The sequence below is a fragment of the Rhineura floridana genome, chromosome 7 (assembly GCF_030035675.1).
Source record: "Rhineura floridana isolate rRhiFlo1 chromosome 7, rRhiFlo1.hap2, whole genome shotgun sequence".
In the NCBI taxonomy this organism is placed as follows: Eukaryota; Metazoa; Chordata; class Lepidosauria; order Squamata; family Rhineuridae; genus Rhineura; species Rhineura floridana.
Genome location: NC_084486.1, coordinates 148,755,738 through 148,773,193, shown reverse-complemented (window position 1 = coordinate 148,773,193; position 17,456 = coordinate 148,755,738). Strand labels below are relative to the sequence as shown.

The 17,456-nt window shown below is 44.4% G+C and overlaps 1 protein-coding gene and 1 pseudogene across 1 annotated transcript in view; both read right to left on the bottom strand.

Annotated features, from left to right (window-relative positions):
* Positions 1 to 3,515: 3,515 nt before the first annotated feature.
* On the bottom strand, positions 3,516 to 3,631 carry LOC133389835 (5S ribosomal RNA; annotated as a pseudogene).
* A 1,153-nt stretch (positions 3,632 to 4,784) lies between these two features.
* Positions 4,785 to 17,456, bottom strand: part of LOC133389722 (uncharacterized) — an 86,506-nt gene continuing 73,834 nt past the window's right edge. The window contains exons 6-9 of the mRNA XM_061637748.1: positions 15,521 to 15,610; positions 8,855 to 9,029; positions 7,876 to 8,002; positions 4,785 to 5,091 (exon numbers count right to left, since the gene is read on the bottom strand). Of these exons, the coding sequence (XP_061493732.1) occupies positions 4,799 to 5,091; positions 7,876 to 8,002; positions 8,855 to 9,029; positions 15,521 to 15,610 (685 nt within the window). The 3' untranslated portion in view covers positions 4,785 to 4,798. The remainder of the gene's footprint in view (positions 5,092 to 7,875; positions 8,003 to 8,854; positions 9,030 to 15,520; positions 15,611 to 17,456) is intronic.

The window sequence follows — 17,456 nt, the reverse complement described above, 5'->3', positions numbered from 1 at the left end:
CTCTATATAAGCAGGATTACTTGAGTACCCTACTAGGGTCTCTTCTCTGACAGGTTCTTTGTGTTGGATTGATGCGAATTTTATCAATGCTATCCGCAGTTCATCTACCCCTTTTCCCTCGTGAGGTAAATGGAACATTATGCATTTATCCACCAGCTCCTCTCTTTTCATTTTCATATATTTAGCCATGTTTTTGGAGCTCACGCACTCTTTGTCAGTCACTCTCAAGTAATCTTTATCTGTTATTCCTTTAAGCCACACCACTTTTAGGGACTTTCTGTTGTTCGTATCCCACCGCTACAGCCACCACATGTGACGTCCTTCCCCTGGCACCACCTGTGATGCTCTCACTCGTGGCTACCAGCAGTCAGGATCGTCTTGTTTATTTTTACCTCTCTCCGCTCTAGCACAGATCTCAAAACATCCCTCTGCTAGGCCACACTACCCAACACTCTGTGTATCCAATATAACCTATAGACTGTGCCTTAGTCTCTTCCTGGTTATTTTGATACCTTGTGTCTGTGTGTTTAGGTAATTCCCAACCTCCCTGAAGCCTTTTGCCTATGAAGCTCACAGCTCTGGGTTGTTCTGTGGTACTGGATGTTGATACAATATCTCTTCCTTCACCGCTGCCACCATTCAATACTATTTCTTCTTCAGCCTTGGTTACCCTGCCTCCCCCCTGGTCTGTGCACCCCAGCTGAGGAATCAGGCTTTAAGTACACCAAGAAACTATTTATTGATAACACTAAGAATAACAAGATTACTTATAGGTTTCATTGACAAGCATATGGTTTCATATATGTTTCTCTTATATGCCTAATTCCTATTATATTTGCCTCAGAACTCCCAATCCAATCTCTCAACAGCCACCTCTTACTCTCCACATCAACCTCTCTGTCCACAACCACCCTGTCCAACACCCACCACCCACTAACTAACCAACCACGACTCAACTGTCATCCTCTCATTTATACCGTCAGCCATTCAGACACACAGCCAATCATCATCCAGCATTATACAGCCCATGTACTCCCCCTTCTCACTCACTCCACTTACCATATTTCCTATAATAAACCTGCACTTACCATATTTACATTACATTCACATACAGGAACAACACAGAGGGCAACAAGGATGATCAGAGGACTGGAAACAAAACCCCATGAGGAGAGACTGAAAGAACTGGGCATGTTTAGCCTGGAGAAGAGAAGACTCGGGGGAGAGAAGATAGCACTCTTCAAGTACTTGAAAGGTTGCCACACAGAGTAGGGCCAGGATCTCTTCTCTGTCGTCCCTGAGTTCAGGACACTGAATAATGGGCTCAAGTTGCAGGAAGCCAGATTTTGACAGAACATCTGGAAAAATGTCCTAACCATTAGAGTGGTAGAGCAATGGAGAGGGTTGGCCTCGATGTCTTTACAGGCCCCTTCCAACTTTACGATCCTGTGATCTTTTGATTCTACATTCTTCAGGAAAGGTATATTCATTCCCAACTCTTTGAGTTTCTTTCTCTCTTTTTCTCTCTGTATAACTTGGTGCAATTTTTAATGTGATTAGGTTTAAGGACAGAATATGGAGAAGCCGATTGGTTCCCCATTGGAAAGGGTGTGAGACAGGGGTGGATTTTATCACCCTACTTGTTTAATCTATATGCAGATCATATGGAAAGCGGGATTGGAGCAAGATGAAGGTGTGAAAATTGGAGGAAGAAATATCACTAATTTAAGATATACAGATGATACCATACTACTAGCAGAAACCAGTAATGATTTGAAACAAATGCTGATGAAAGTTAAAGAGGAAAGCACAAAAGCAGGACTACAGCTGAACGCCAAGAAGACTAAAGTAATGACAACAGAAGTTTTATTTAACTTTAAAGTTGAAATGAGGACATTGAACTTGTCAAGGCTGCATGGGGTTGAAAAGGGTAGCTAGAGAGGAGACCTCCTGGTTGCTAGGCTAATACCTGTCCTTTCATCTCCTGCTGTCTCTTCCTTCCTGCTAGACTGATATGCATAGGATGTTGACCACATCTCCTTCCTCCTTTTTCTTGAGAGGGAGAGCAGACATATTTCCTTTGTCTCTCTCTCTCCTCCAAGCATGAGGGCAAACACTAGGCTTAGTGTTTGCACCTCCAACTTAGCTAGTTAGTTAGATACAGGACTCTTTCCTATCAAGCATGTACTTCCAGAATAAAGTAGTTATTCCTTATTTTAAAGCTTGAAGTCTCTGTCTGACTAATTTGCAGGGAAGGTATAATCTTTAGCAAAGATTCAAACACACAAATAGGCTCACCCAGAAATCTCCGTTCCCAGCATCGCCACTCTCTGACACTACCTGCATTGACGGGGTGGGACTAGATGACCTCAGAGGTACCTTTCAGCTATATGAATGTGTGATTCCAGTCTCATGCCCCAAGAGGTGTGGGAGGGGATGCCCATCTCAAAGAGTCCCAAGGCCTCCTCCTGACTCAGCTGAAGCTACTCACCCTGGGAAGAGCATAAAAAGGAGTGGCTCCCTGAGAGAGGCGTTGAGGACCAGGAATGGTAGGTCTCGGAGGGGATGCCGCATCTGACCAGGGAGTGCCACAATCAGGTCACACGGGGGCCACGCAGGAAGGAATGAGCCTCTGGAGGACACGAAGCATTGATCCCTGACCTTGTCCCGCTCCTCCCTCAGTGGCTCCTTTGGCAACCGTGTACCCAGAAGACCCAGTGGAATTGGGGGACCCCAACGTCCTCATCTGCTTCGTGGACCGCTTTTCTCCCCCGGTGCGGAACATCACCTGGCTGAAGAACAACGAGGTGGTCTTGCAGGGTGTGGAGAAGATGGACTTCTACCCCAGCATGGTCAACACCTTCCACAAGTTCTCCTAACTTCCCTTCGTCCCGGAGCAGGGTGACTTCTATGTCTGCCAAGTGTTTCTGGACCTTGCTTCTCAAGTTACCCCTAAGTTTTAACTTTGGACTGCTATTTGACCTTGCTTCTTGGGTAGCCCGTTCATTTGCACCTGCTCTGCAGGTGTGCTGCCTGAAGCACGACATGTTTGGTGTTAGATGCTGTTGGCGGGTGGCTGCAGCTGCTGTCAGCTGTGCTTACCATGGGAACAAGGTGGCCACTGTGGGCTCGCAGCCTGACGCTACCTCCCCGGTTTATCAGGCAAACTATGAACGAATGAAATCTCCATTTAAAAGTTTGATTGGGAAAAAAAAGGTCTTCAGTAGATGCCCAAAGGAAAATAGAGACAGCACATGTCTGATATGTAATGGGATGGAGTTGCAGTGATTGGTTGGATATGTAAGAGGTGATAATCTTCTAGGTATCCTGGCCCAAAGCCGGGTAGGGCTTTAATCTTTGGGAGCCTGCAAGATTACAATTAACTACATACTCTTTGTTGCTGTTGTTATTATATGCCTTCAAGTCGATTACCACTTATGGCGACCCTATGAATCTTTTTTTGGATACATTCATCGGGTTTTCATGGTAAGAGGTATTCAGAGGTGGTTTACCATTGTCTTCACCCGGTATTCCCAGGCAGTCTCCCATTAAAGTACTAACCAGGCCTAACCCTGCTTAGTTTCTGAGATCAGATGAGATCGGGCGTGTTCAGGGCAGTACGGCTGTAGGCAACTACATACTTAACATTGCTAAACACATTGGTCCACTAAAATTTCACCAGTCCTCTATTTTAAAGACACAGAGTAAGGCTCACACTGAAGTTTATTCCGCATTCCATTCATTTACATAGTTTCTCCCCTGCATGCATTCTTTCATGTAAAGGCAACAATTCTTAGTGAAACTCTTTCCATACACCACACATCTAAATGGTTTCTCCCCCGTGTGTGTTGTATGATGTACATTAAGTGTACTACTCACACTGAAACTCTTTCCGCACTCCATACATTTATATGGTTTCTCCCCTGTGTGTGTTCGTTGATGTACAGTAAGATGACAGCTCACTATAAAATTCTTTCCACCATCTGTGCATTCAAATGGTTTCTCCCCTCTGTGTGTTCTTTGATGTAAAGTAAGGTGACTGCTCTGAGGGAAGCTCTTTCCACACTCCATGCATTTATATGGTTTCTCCCCTGTGTGTGTTTGTTGATGTACAGTAAGATGACAGCTCAATATAAAATTCTTTCCACCATCTGTGCATTCAAATGGTTTCTCCCCTCTGTGTGTTCTTTGATGTAAAGTAAGGTGACTGCTCTGAGGGAAGCTCTTTCCACACTCCATGCATTTATATGGTTTCTCCCCTGTGTGTGTCCTTTCATGTAGAGTAAGAGAAGCCTTTTGACTGAAACTCTTTCCACACTCTGTGCATTTAAAGGGTTTCTCCCGTGTGGGTTCTTTGATGTAAAGTAAGGGAGTAATTCTGAGAGAAGCTGTTTCCACACTCCATGCATTTATATGGCTTCTCCTGTGTGTGTTCTTTGATGTAAAGTAAGGTGACTGCTCTGAGGGAAGCTCTTTCCACACTCCATGCATTTATATGGCTTCTCCCCTGTATGTGTCCTTTCATGTTGAGTAAGAGAAGCCTTTCGACTGAAACTCTGCCCACACTCCATGCATTTATATGGCTTCTCCCCTGTGTGTGTTCTTTGATGTAAAGTAAGCTGACTGCTCTGAGGGAAGCTCTTTCCACACACCACACACCTAAATGGTTTCTCCCTCGTTTGTGTTCTATGATGTACATTAAGCCTACTGCTCACACTGAAACTCTTTCCACACTCCATACATTTATATGGTTTCTCCCTTGTGTGTGTTTGTTGATGTACAGTAAGATGACTGCTCATTATAAAATTCTTTCCACAGTCTGTGCATTCAAATGGCTTCTCCCCTGTGTGTGTTCTTTGATGTAAAGTAAGCTGACTGCTCTTACTGAAGCTCTTTCCACACTCTGGGTTCTTTGATGCAAAGTCTGAGAAACAGAGGATTTCTTCCTCCCATTCTTTGGCCGGTTTCTTTCAGACTTTTTTGGTCTCCTGTGATTTCCAGACGACTCTTTTTGTACTTCTCGCTTAGCCAATGTTACCAGTGACACCATCTGTGGTTCCCTATAATTCTCATTCTTCTGCACATCATCTGCTGAGGGGGAAGAGGGAGAAAAAAAATAGTGTTGGAATTTCAAGGCAAAGACAAAGGATCTCGTTGCTTATCAAGCCCAATAAGCTACTTCTCAATTTTTCCATCTCCACAGTTCTCCCCCTTTCTCTTTCTATGCCCAGCTGAAACCAAGATTATCTGAATATTCTACAGTGTCACACAACATGAATTCTTCTCACATCCATATTCCACTTCGTATCACTGGGTCCAGATGTGTCTTGTTTTTTCTCCTACTGTGAAACAACTGAGATATATTTCTAAAATAATATACAATAAGTGGAGTAAGGGGGAAATGAAATACAGAAGTGAAATTACTATTTCTATGAGAATACTGGCTTGGAAAATTACTCTTACAATATATCAGCAGAAAACGAGCAAATAAAATTCATTCTCCACATTTCTGCATTAATTTCTGATTAAAAAAAAATCATCCTCATTAGTGCAAATCTACCCTAATAAACACATTTTGTAGGGAGATTTGGCCAATGTACACATATTTGCCAGCCATTTCTTGTCAAATACATTTTTGCATGTCATTTTCACTCATATATTCATTCTTATGCACAATTTCTCCTAATATATCATTTTTGCAAACATTGGTTGGTTGGCAAACTACATCGCAAAATTTGAATAAGTGCAGATTTCGAAGGATGGCTGTGTTTCTGTTCTCATCGTTTCAGAAAGTGCAAATTTGATGAATTTGGCTTGAAATTCCCACCCTATTCTTAGATTTCACAGGATGTCTAGAATTGCATGACTACATCACTGTATAACAGTATATTTTCAAGCTTGACTAATACTGTTGAACCGAACAGGCTTTATGTAACAGCCTCACTGCTCACATCTAACTTTAGATTGTTTATGAACAAGTTAAAAAGCACAGGTCCCAGTACCAATTCTCAGGGGACTCCACTTTCTACAGCCCTCCGTTGGGAGAACTGTCCATTTAGTCCTACTCTCTGCTTCCGGCTACTTAACCAATTCCTGGTCCACAAGAGGACCTCTCTTCTTATTCCATGACTGCTATACTTACACAGGAGTCTTTGGTGAGGTGTCTTGACGAAAGCTTTTTGAAAGTCCAACTACAGTATGTCCACTGGATCACCTCTATCTAAATGCTTCTCAAAGAATTCTAATAGGTTTGTGAGACAGAATTTATCCTTGCAGAAGCCATGCTGGCTCTTCTTCAGCAAGGGTTGTTCTTCAGTATGCATGGTTATTTTATCTGACTCTGCCAAGAACCGCCCACCCATAGTTCTTCCATCTTGTCTAGAATCAGCTTCAGTTTCTTGAACTGCATCTACCTATTACTGTCTCCAGACCTTGGCTGAGGACCTGCCCTGCCTCTCCTGGTACTGATGGAAGAGAGAGACACAGAGTTGAGGGTCATCAGCATACTGGAGAAGACTTGCTCTAAATCACCTGAGCTCCAAATTGCGGGAAAGGCAGGATTTAAGAATTTCAAATAAAATAAATTGTAAAAATATACAGAGCCATCTTTCAAGTAAGCATGCTCGGTGTTGCAGCCTGATTTTAATTCCCAGTTCACAATTCAGTTATAATTTGTATAGGAAAAAGGATCTATCCGTGGGGGTGAAGGGAGAACCCTGTTACGAATTTCATTGGAAAAAATACAAATCAGGAGCAACCAGAGAATGTTCCTCAATGTGAATGTAGAAGACAGCTACGTTTTCTGGTCCCTGCTGGGGATGCCGTGAGCCTCGTCAAGGACCCCAGCTCCAACGCAGGTGGGCAGGATCCAGGGAGACACCAGCCCTGCTCATAGCTGGATGCAAGCACAGCTGTGCCCACCTTGATTCTGCAAACTGCCCCCTCCGCCTCTTCCTGCTTCAGAGACAAAAGCTGACCTTTGGAGCGAGCAGGCAGTGGGTGCTCCCAGGCTCCAGGGGAGCATCTTTTTCCACTGGGGTTTAGACCACAAGTCACAGAGCGTGAAGTTACCTGCTAGGGACTCAGAAGATGCTGTGCATGGGCTTGGGAGTACCTGCCCTCTCCTTCTCCCGCTGCAAAGTATGTCTTTTGGTCCTCGGGCAGCGGACATTTGCAGACACTTTTCATATTGAATGATCAAAAAGCCCCAACAACAGAGGAAGCTGCATTATTCCAGGTTAGAATCATAGAATCATAGAGTTGGAAGGGGCCTTGTAGGCCATCGAGTCCAATCCCCTGCTCACAGCAGGGAATCCACAGCTAGAGCATCTCCCGCAGATAGCTGTCCAGCCTCTGCTTGAAGACATCCAGCGAAGGGGATCCCACCACTTCCCTAGGCAGTCGGTTCCATTGCCGAACTGCCCTTACTGTCAAGAAGTTCCTTCTAATGTCCAATCTGAATCTACGCTCCTGCAACTTAAAACCATTAGACCTACTCCTACCCTCTGGGGCAGCAGAGAACAAATCTGTTAGAGTCTTTGAGCGTAGAATCATAGAATGGTAGAGTTGGAAGGGGTTTCTAAGGCCATCAAGTCGAACCCCCTGCTCAATGCAGGAAGCCACATTAAAGCATATTAGCCCAGCCTTGTCTCCTGCAACAAGCAATGGATCTCCAGGATCAGAGGTGGACAAACCCCTTTCCCGGCATCTGCCACCCATCCCCAAAGGAGATGCCAGGGACTGAACTAGGATCTTTCATGGGCAAAGCAGGTACTCTCCCCTTGAGCTGTGGTCCCTGCAGTGGAGGGTTAAATGGCACGAATACTAAATCTGTACTTTCAACATTTATCAGTCAAGAAAAAAAAGTCTCCTTACCTAGAGAGGCCACCATGTCATACATTTCCTCCATCACTTCCCTGTGCAGAGCCCTTTGGCTGTGATCCAGCAGAGCCCACTCCTCCTCCGTGAAATGCACGGCCACCTCCTCAAAGGTCACCGGACCCTGGAAAGGGAAGAAGAAGAGTTAATCTCTCCAACAGAGTAATGGCGTGTGGACTTTTGTTGATTTATCACGCCTGTGGTTGCTTTTAGATCTTGCAGTGAACACCTCTAACTTGGAAGGCTTTCAAAGAGGATTAGGTAAATTGATGGAGGATAAGGCTATCTGGCCATGATGCTTCCACTGTCACAGGCAGCATGCTGGGGATCGTGACCTAGCAGGCCAGGGGTAAGTGCATTTCGGTTCATATTGGACTCGTAGAGTTTGCCTGGGCAATGGAACACGCTGAGATTACTCCCTTACTGACCCCCTCTTCTTTCACGACATGAGTAAAACCAGAAACCGCTCGACTCTGAGTTTCACGCCAACGGACGTGTTCCACACCATTTTCCTTCGATTTTAAGGTGTGAATGCATGAAGATCAATCTGCAACTAAATGTTTTTGCTGTTTCCTGTAACAAACGGAAACTTCACTCGTGCATTCAATAGAGCTTTTGCGCAGGGAATGCATTTCTAGGTTTTAGACTGCTTCTACAAAATGTTCACAGCAGCACACAGCTGACTCCTGCGGAAGATCCCACCTCTCTAGGAGTGTGTTTTAAGACATGTGGGCACATGCATGTTCTGCCAGGTACATGAAAGAGAATCACAAGTGGGGAGAGTGCTCTTGCGCTGAGGTCCTGCACAACAGGCATCTGGTTGGCCACCATGAGAACAGGATGTTGGACTAGATGGGCCATTGGCCTGATCCAGCTTTTCTTATGCAGTGTCAAAGGTGAGACAATAAGGGATATTCTTCCACAGCTCCTCCCCACTCCCCACAGATAGAGGCACCCCCAATGATTCCTCTCTTACCTGAAGGGGCTGCCCGGCAGCTCTTTCCACCCCACCCCAGAGAAGGGACGGCCCAGACAGTCCCTCTGAGGCCATTGTGCTGCCCGCTGGGGAGTCAGGTGGGCCGCCTCTGGGGCTCTCGCAGCCACTGCCACTGCCACGATGCACCTTCAAGTCAGGAGCTGCTTGCGAGTGCCTGCAGGGAAGAGACGGGAGGCGAAGAATTTAATCACATTCAGATCTCAAGAGATTAAATATTACAACGGCATGTCTCTTTCCTGTGTTACTTTCCTCCAGCCTCAGTGTCCTTCAGGATGCTTGACCTGCAAAGGGCCTTCACCATCAGGCCCTAGATAGCTCCCAGAGCCTTCCCCAGGTTCTTCCAGACTGCCCTCCGTGCCTGGAACGAAGGCCCCACCTCCTTCACCACCCCCAGTATTTCCAGCCATTGCATTCTCCTTCCCCCTCATCTATGCCCCTGCTGTTTCAAGGCCTTTCCTTCTTGCCCACCACAGAGGTTTTCCTCCAGCTTGTGAACAATTTCAGGCATTGTTATTGGACTGATGGGAGTTGCAGAGGGCACCAGGTTGCAGAGGGCTGTTCAGAGTTCTGCAGGCGGCGCACAAAGCGGAAAGCTTAACAGCATTCTCACCTACCTTAAAGGGTTGCAGTTTGGGCAACTGAGATAAAAAGATTGTTTACTTATATTTTCATCCATGTATCTTACTCTGTTTTTATATTTTCACTGAGGCCTTTCTGTAATGAGCTCAAAGTGGGAAACATAGTCTGACACACACCCTCCCTTTGTCTTCACAACCACACTGCCACTGAGCTGAGGTCACCAAGGGAACTTCAATCCTGAGTAGGGATTTGAAATATAGCTCAGTGTACAATGGGAAGCTGACATCCAAAACGTCGAGTGGCACATAAAGTCCCCCACCTAGCATTGCCAGAACTCCGGCAAAGGGCCGGAAACTCTGGTTTTGTGCTTGCTCTTCTGATCTCCGGTCAGACTGGCCCCCATGTCCAAAAATCTCCGGCTTTTGTGGACGTTACTGGGGGGGAGCAAGTGGAAGTCTTCTGTTCCTGTGTTTGGTGGACAGAAGACATGTGCTTCACACTGGGCTTCTGCGCAGGCTCGCTCTTCCCTCGTGCTCTGTGTTAGGCGGCATGAGGGAGGAGGTGAAGAGGCGGGGGGGAGCACCAGAGAGAAAAAAATGGACGGTGGAGGAGAAAGCCAGGGCAAGGATGATGGAGAAGGCAGCAGCAGAATGGAGGTGAGTGACGATGGTGTATGTATGTGTGTGTAACCCCCGCTCTCTCCCCCCCACCTGTCCTCCCCGCTGGTTTAAAAGCTCAATCGATCAATCACTCTGCCCCCCACCCCCATTTCTCCCCCACCTGCCCTCCCCGCTGGTTTAAAAGATCAATTGATCAATCACTCTGCTCCCCCACCCCATTCTCTCCCCCTGCCTGCCCTCCCCGCTGGTTTAAAAGCTCAATCAATCAATCACTCTGCCCCCCACCCCCATTTCCGCCCCACCTGCCCTCCCCACTGGTTTAAAAGCTCAATCGATCAATCGCTCTCTTGCAAAAGCTATAATATTTGATTCTCTGAAGGATCAACAGCTTGTTTATATAAGTGACTGTAAAAGTGCCAAAGAGATGCTAGACAAACTTCAAACAGCTTTTGGATTTCAAAGCTTTAGATGCCAAACCATGTTGATTAAAGAGATAGTGTATTTAAAATTGCACACAAAGGAAAATTGTGAAAAACATATCACTTCCTTGTTGCTTATTTTTAACAAATTGAAATTGGCTGGGCTTGATTTTAACCATCAACAGAAATTGGGTTTTCTTTTGGGATCTCTTGGAAAGAGATTTGATTCATTTATTTCTGTTCTAAACCACAACCCTGAGATTCTTTTTGAGGAAGCTCTTGCGAAACTCCGAGAAGAATGTGTGATCCAGAGAGACTTAAATGATAATGGATCAAATTACCTGGCTAGCAGGGATAAAAGGAAGGGAAAAGCCACTCCCAAGAGCCAATCACAATGCTGTTTTTCATGTGGGAGGCGTGGTCACCTGGCCAGGGACTGTGACTCACCCAAAAGTTCAACAGCCAATGGCAGCTCTCCCAATTTTAAACAAAGAGAACAAAGGCAGCATGCTTCATCTAAGGATAAGCAGGAACCTCAGAGAGACGGATCCAAAGGAAGAAATTTCCTTTTAACGCACAAAAGTCTTGTGGCTAATAATTACAAACAAAAATCAAACAATTGGATTTTAGACAGTGGATGTACAAACCACAGTTGTTATAATGAAGATTTATTTGATTAAATAAACAGTGATACTGAAGGAAGAATCCAGACTGCAAATGGTCAATATATGAACATTAATGGATCTGGATCCATTGCTCTTAGGTGCAAGGTATCCGATCAAACCATAGTAAATGTAGCAGATCATGTTTTATATGTCCCAGACTTAAATTGCAATATGCTGAGCATCTCAGCTTTAGACAAGAAAAGATTTGCAATACATTTCCAGGATGGAAAGTGTACAGTGACCAAAGATGATGAATTGCTTGCATTAGCTTATGAAAATGATGGTGTTTATGAACTGAGTCTTACAGCTGAACAAGCAAACACAGCCGTGGTGGACAAGGAAGAGACCAGCCTAGAACTTTGGCACAGAAGACTGGGACACCGTGATGCAAAGGCGATCTTACAGCTGCAAAAGCAGAATCTTGCCACAGGTATCAAGGTAAACCAACAGAACCATGATAAAGCAAGCAGGTGCGTAAATTGCATTGAGGAAAAGGGTGTTAGGCCCAAGGACTGAAAAGAGAAGCACCAAGGTGCTAGATCTCATACACAGTGACCTCTGTGGACCATTTAATGTACCCTCACTTGGGCAGAATAGATATGTTCTAATTTTTGTGGATGATTTTTCAAGGTACTGTGTGACTTACTTATTGAAGGACAAGAGCCAAACGCATGAGATGCTGAAGAAATACATCTCCATGGTGAGCACAAAGTTTGAAAGGAAGCCGAAAGCTCTACAAAGTGACAACGGTGGGGAGTTTATATCGCACCAAACACAAAGTTTCCTGGAGGAACAAGGCATTTTGCACAGGAGGACTGTCAGTCATACTCCAGAGCAGAATGGGATTTCTGAAATGAGACTTAGATCTCTTCTGGAAATGACAAAATGCATGCTTGCTGACGCTGATCTACCCAAAAGGCTGTGGGGTGACGTGATTGTGGCTGCAATCTATATCCAGAACAGATTGCCAACCAAGGGCACCACACACACACCATTCCACTTGTGGCATGGCAGGATTCCAAACCTAGCACATATCAGAGTGTTTGGAAGCATTGCTTTTGCCTACATAGCAAAACAAAAGAGGCAGAAGCTAGATGCTAGAACAGACCAGACTATTTTGATAGGATATGCTCCTGGTAGCAAAGGCTACAGAGTTATGAACCTAAAGACAGGTGAAGTCAGCACAAGACACGTTGTCTACTTCGATGAACGAAGCAGAGCTGACAAAAGAGGGACTGTGCTAGATTTCTCAGAAGAGCAAGGACACCACGTCCAATCTCTCATAGATATCCCAGTACCAGTGACATCACAGATATCTGCACAATCTGATCCAAGCCTTAAACAAGAGGAAGAGGCAGAGATTGCAGAAAGTGATGATGAGGCTGAGAGAGGTACAGACGCAGATGAGAATGATGAGATGACTGGACTGGAAGATGCTGCAGAGCCAGACCAGATCCCAGAACAAGCTCCCAGATCCTCATCGCGAACCAACAAGGGTGTACCACTTCTACGCCTGTCCTACCTCGCAAAGTCGGTGCTACCCAGAGAACCATTAACTTGGGAGATCAAGCAGATGCCAGCATCCGAGGCCACTCAGTGGAGAAAAGCCGCTCAGGAGGAGAAGGATGCACTGCACAAGAATAAGACTTGGACCCTGACAGAACTTCCACCAGGCAAGAAAGCCATAGGATGCAGATGGGTGTTCAAGGTGAAGCAAGATGCAGGAGGAGAAATTGCTACAAGGCAAGACTGGTTGCCAAAAGTTTCCTGCAGAAATATGGAGAGGACTACGATGCTACTTTTGCTCCTGTTGTCCGACACAGCACAATAAGAATGCCACTAAGCGTGGCAGCCTCCAAAGAGATGCACATCAGACACCTCGATGTCAAGACTGCCTTTCTGCATGGAGAAATAACAGAGGAGTTGTACATGCAACAACCTCCAGGTTTCGTGAACCAGAAGCAAGCACATCTTGTATGCAGACTTAAAAAGGGCCTGTATGGGCCTTGCAAGCTGCAAGGGCCTGGAACGAGAAACTGGATAAAATGCTCAAAGAGCTAGGCTTCAAGCAAGGTGATGCAGACCGATGCCTATACACCAGAAGCAAAGATGGACATTTGACATATATTCTGATTTATGTCGATGACTTGATTGTGGCGAGTCAAAGATATCAAGACTACAGAGAAGTTGTACATCATTTGAACAAAGAAGGTGAAATCAAAGAGCTAGGCACTGCAACATACTACCTAGGCATCCAGATTGAAAGGGAAGCAGATGGCTCCTACCTACTCAACCAAAAACAAAAGATTGTTGATCTTTTAGAGACTCTAGAACTCAAGGATGCCTATCCTGTAACAACGCCTATGGCAACAGACTTTCTTAAAAACAATGATGTAGGTGAACCTTTACCAAATAATAACAAGTACAGAACAGCAATAGGGAAGCTTTTGTACTTGACCACAAACACCAGACCTGACATAGCAAGTGCAGTAGGAATCCTATGTAGGAAAACTAGCACACCCACACAAAAGGACTGGGTTGCTGTCAAAAGGGTGGCTAGATACTTGAAAGGGACTATGGACTTTAAGCTGAGATTGCCAGCTAATAGTGATCCAAAGCTTGTGTGTTACACTGATGCTGACTGGGCTGGAGATAGCTCAGACTCCAAGTCAACTAGTCGCCTTTCTGTTCATGTATGGAGATGGACCTATCTCCTGGGCTAGTCACAAGCAAAGACATAATAGCATTTTCTTCCACAGAATCTGAGTATATAGCTGCTGCAGAAGCCTGCAAAGAAGCCATTTGGCTCAACAGACTACTAAAGGACCTTGGAATAAGGGTGCAGAGACCTATCCAGGTGATGGAAGACAACCAAAGTTGTATTAGACTTTCTCAGACTGAGAGAATCACTCCACGTACTAAACATATAGCTATAAAATATCATATTGTACGTGAGTTGACAGAGAAAGGATTCATCAAGATGAACTACTGTCCAACTGCAGAGATGACAGCTGACATCTTGACAAAGCCATTACCAAGAGACGGTTTCCAGAGACTTCGTGTCAAGATGGGCTTGTTAGATTAATGCATGCAAGTTAGAGGAGCAGTGTTGGAATAGGCTAATATTGCATGGTCACTTTAAGGGATATTTGGGAAATATCCCATGTACCTGTTTACCATGATGTAACTTCCTAATGGGTGGGGTTTAGTTACCTGACTTCCTTCTCCTTTGTCCTGGGGGATTTTTGAATATTCTCACTTACTTGCTGATTTTCTACCTTTGAGGGAGGCCGCATGGCATGATGCTCTCTCTAAGAGCATCCATTACCAACACCAAGATGGACTGAGACCTATATTTTCTTTCTTCTAAGCTAAAGCCTATGTTCTTTTTTTTTTTAAAGCCTATGTTCTTCTAAACATATGAGGTCGTGAGTAAACATTCTTTTTTCTTTTACCTAAAGGATTGTGTCTGTTATCATTTATATAGAGAAAGGTGGGCTGGTTTACATGCTCATTCTGCTGCTTGTATTTTTACAACTCTAAGAAATAGGACCAACCAAATTAGTTCCTATTTCTGTGTGTGTATTTTTATAATACCAAACAGAGAATGAGATCTTTGTTAATGCCTAGGAACCAATAAGCATGAAAGAGGAGTGTTAGCTACTGAGAAGAGTGTTTGACTCACTTCCTTTCACCCTGATTGGCTCCAATCAGCAGGTAAGGTCAAGGAAGCATGTTAGAAGACTCTTCTCAATGGCTAACATACTCCCCTTTCATGCTGATTGGCTTGTAGGATGCTGGGGACATAGGGACCCTGCTGGAACCCTGCTCCCAGAAAAATAAAGGGTATAAGACCCCCCCGAGACCCCGCATGACTATACCCCTGTTCCATAGTCTTCGCTTTCCTGCATGCTTTTTATTTTGCCTGCAACCAGGCTATCCCAGGCCTTCAATTTTTTAATATTCTAGAATTTATTTGTTCTGAAAAAGTATGTCTTGCTGGTTCAGTGCTTATATATATATACATTGCAGCCTTGTAGCAGCTTTAAAGCAGCTAAACAGGCATGAAATTCCTCCAAGAATGTTTAGGATAGTGGGGCTGCTGGAGATTTTATGTTAGTGAGTGAGACCCCTGCCTGTTTTGTGCTTGGGCTGTTCTGCTGAAAGTGCTGCGTGCTTGAATGGTTTAGGATAACTTTTAACGTCTCTGCTAGGAATTGCAACAATGACCACAAATAGTATTAAGCGGCTGGCTGCAAGCACTCATTTGCTACAGTTATGTACATGGACTGCTACTACTACTGTGTCCAAGGACTACTGGGATGTTACTTGGTGCTTAGATTGACAAAGGAATATACCAACCAGGAGCCAGTTCTTCTGTCCTTGATCTCACTTGGTGTGGGGTTCAAGAAGGTAGGTGGGCACATGCACTTCTTCTGGTCTGCCAGGCCCCTAGAGGAAAGGACGGTAGTGCTCAGCTGACTGCTTGGCTGGGTGAACTAGGCATGGCACAGAGCAGCTGAGAGGTGCCAGGGACACAATGATATTTTATTAGGACTCCAAAGTCATGGCTGAGAGCTAATGAAATAATCTTTTGGGAACATGGTACCTCTTCGTTTCAATTAGAGCCAAATGCATCAGTTTGTTGGGAAGAGGCTTGTTGGGAAGAGGAAAGGATACTCATCTGCTCGGTGATGGCTGCCTTTAGTCACACCTTCCTGAACCGATACAAGCTAATTGTCTAGACATGTTCCAAATACCATCCTTCAGCATCCATCTTATTCATATGCCCTAAGAAGCACATTCTGTGTAGGTAGCCAAGAAAAGTGTGTGGTTGCTAGTTTGAGCAGTTTGTTTTTTATTAATATTTGTTAAGCAAGCGCAATGGTAGGCAGAGTGTGAGAGTATCTTTCTATAATATCTATCTTTACTTAATCATTTGCATTTATTTATGTGAATGGTAGAGGCGGATTGGGAGGAGAAATGGTGGGTGGCTTCCCTGTGTGTTGTAATCTTAAACAACATCTATGTACTATTGGACCTGTAGGGTTTGTTTGTGTCTCTAGGTTTGGAAGAAGTATGGAGGTTTTGCATTCCTGTTTTTCTTCAGGTTTTAAAAATGTAGTGTGTATGATCACTTGTTTGGCTACTGTGAGAAGAGGATGCTGTATTAGATGGGCCTTTGTCCTGATGCAGCACGCTCTTCTGCTGTCTTGATTATAAGATGTACTCTTTATAGTAAGGATACATGTTGTGGAATCACTTTATTAAATACAAACAGAAGTTTCTCATTGGTGAGGCAGATGCACTCTATGTGGCCAATATTCTCTCCAAAGTTCAATGCATGGTGAGCACCACCAACACCTGCTCACAAACATAGCCTCCTCTCACAGACTTGAGCAGAGAAGATAATGATTAGAAACTATAAGCCTCCGAAAAAAATGGCATGAGCTTACACTGGGAGCACATGCCTCACCAGTAAGAAGCATCTGTTTGTATTTCATAAAGTGATCCTACAACTGGTATCCTTTGCATAAATAATACAACTTATAACCACCACAGTAGAAGAGCATCCTAGGTTAGGCCATAGTCCAATCTAGTTCAACACCCCCTTCTAGCAGTGTATATATATGCCAAGGACTTCTTGCTTAAAATTGAGTCTTTAAACAAGCAGTATCAATTCCACAACAAGACTATACTTGCTACTTTAGATGTCACATCTCTTTACACCAGTATACCACATAATGATGGGATTCAGGCTTTAAATGAGTTCCTTAACACCAGAGATATGAACAATCCTCCAACAGAGGTTCTCACAACTTTAGCTACGCTAGTCCTGACTTGTAACAACTGTACATTCAATGGAGAACACTACCTGCAACTACAAGGCACAGCTATGGGGACTCGCATGGCTCCATCATATGCGAATCTCTTTATGGGTAAACTTGAACAGGAGATCCTCAAAAAGGCCATCAACAAACCACTTATATGGTGGTGATACACTGACGACATCTTTATGGTCTGGACGAATGGTAAAGAGAGTTTGGAACAATTTAAAAATTACATCAACTCTATCCATCCCTCTATTAAGTTTACATTTAATAGTCAAATGACAATCCGCACATCCCTTTTCTGGATGTCCTTCTTACCATTGAAAACAACAAAATAGCCACTGATCTCTACAGCAAACCCACTTATGCCCACACCTATTTAAACTGGAAATCCTGCCATCCTAGGCATATAAAGAAGGACATTGTGTATAGCTTAGCTCTGAGAATCAAATTTATTTGCAACACTG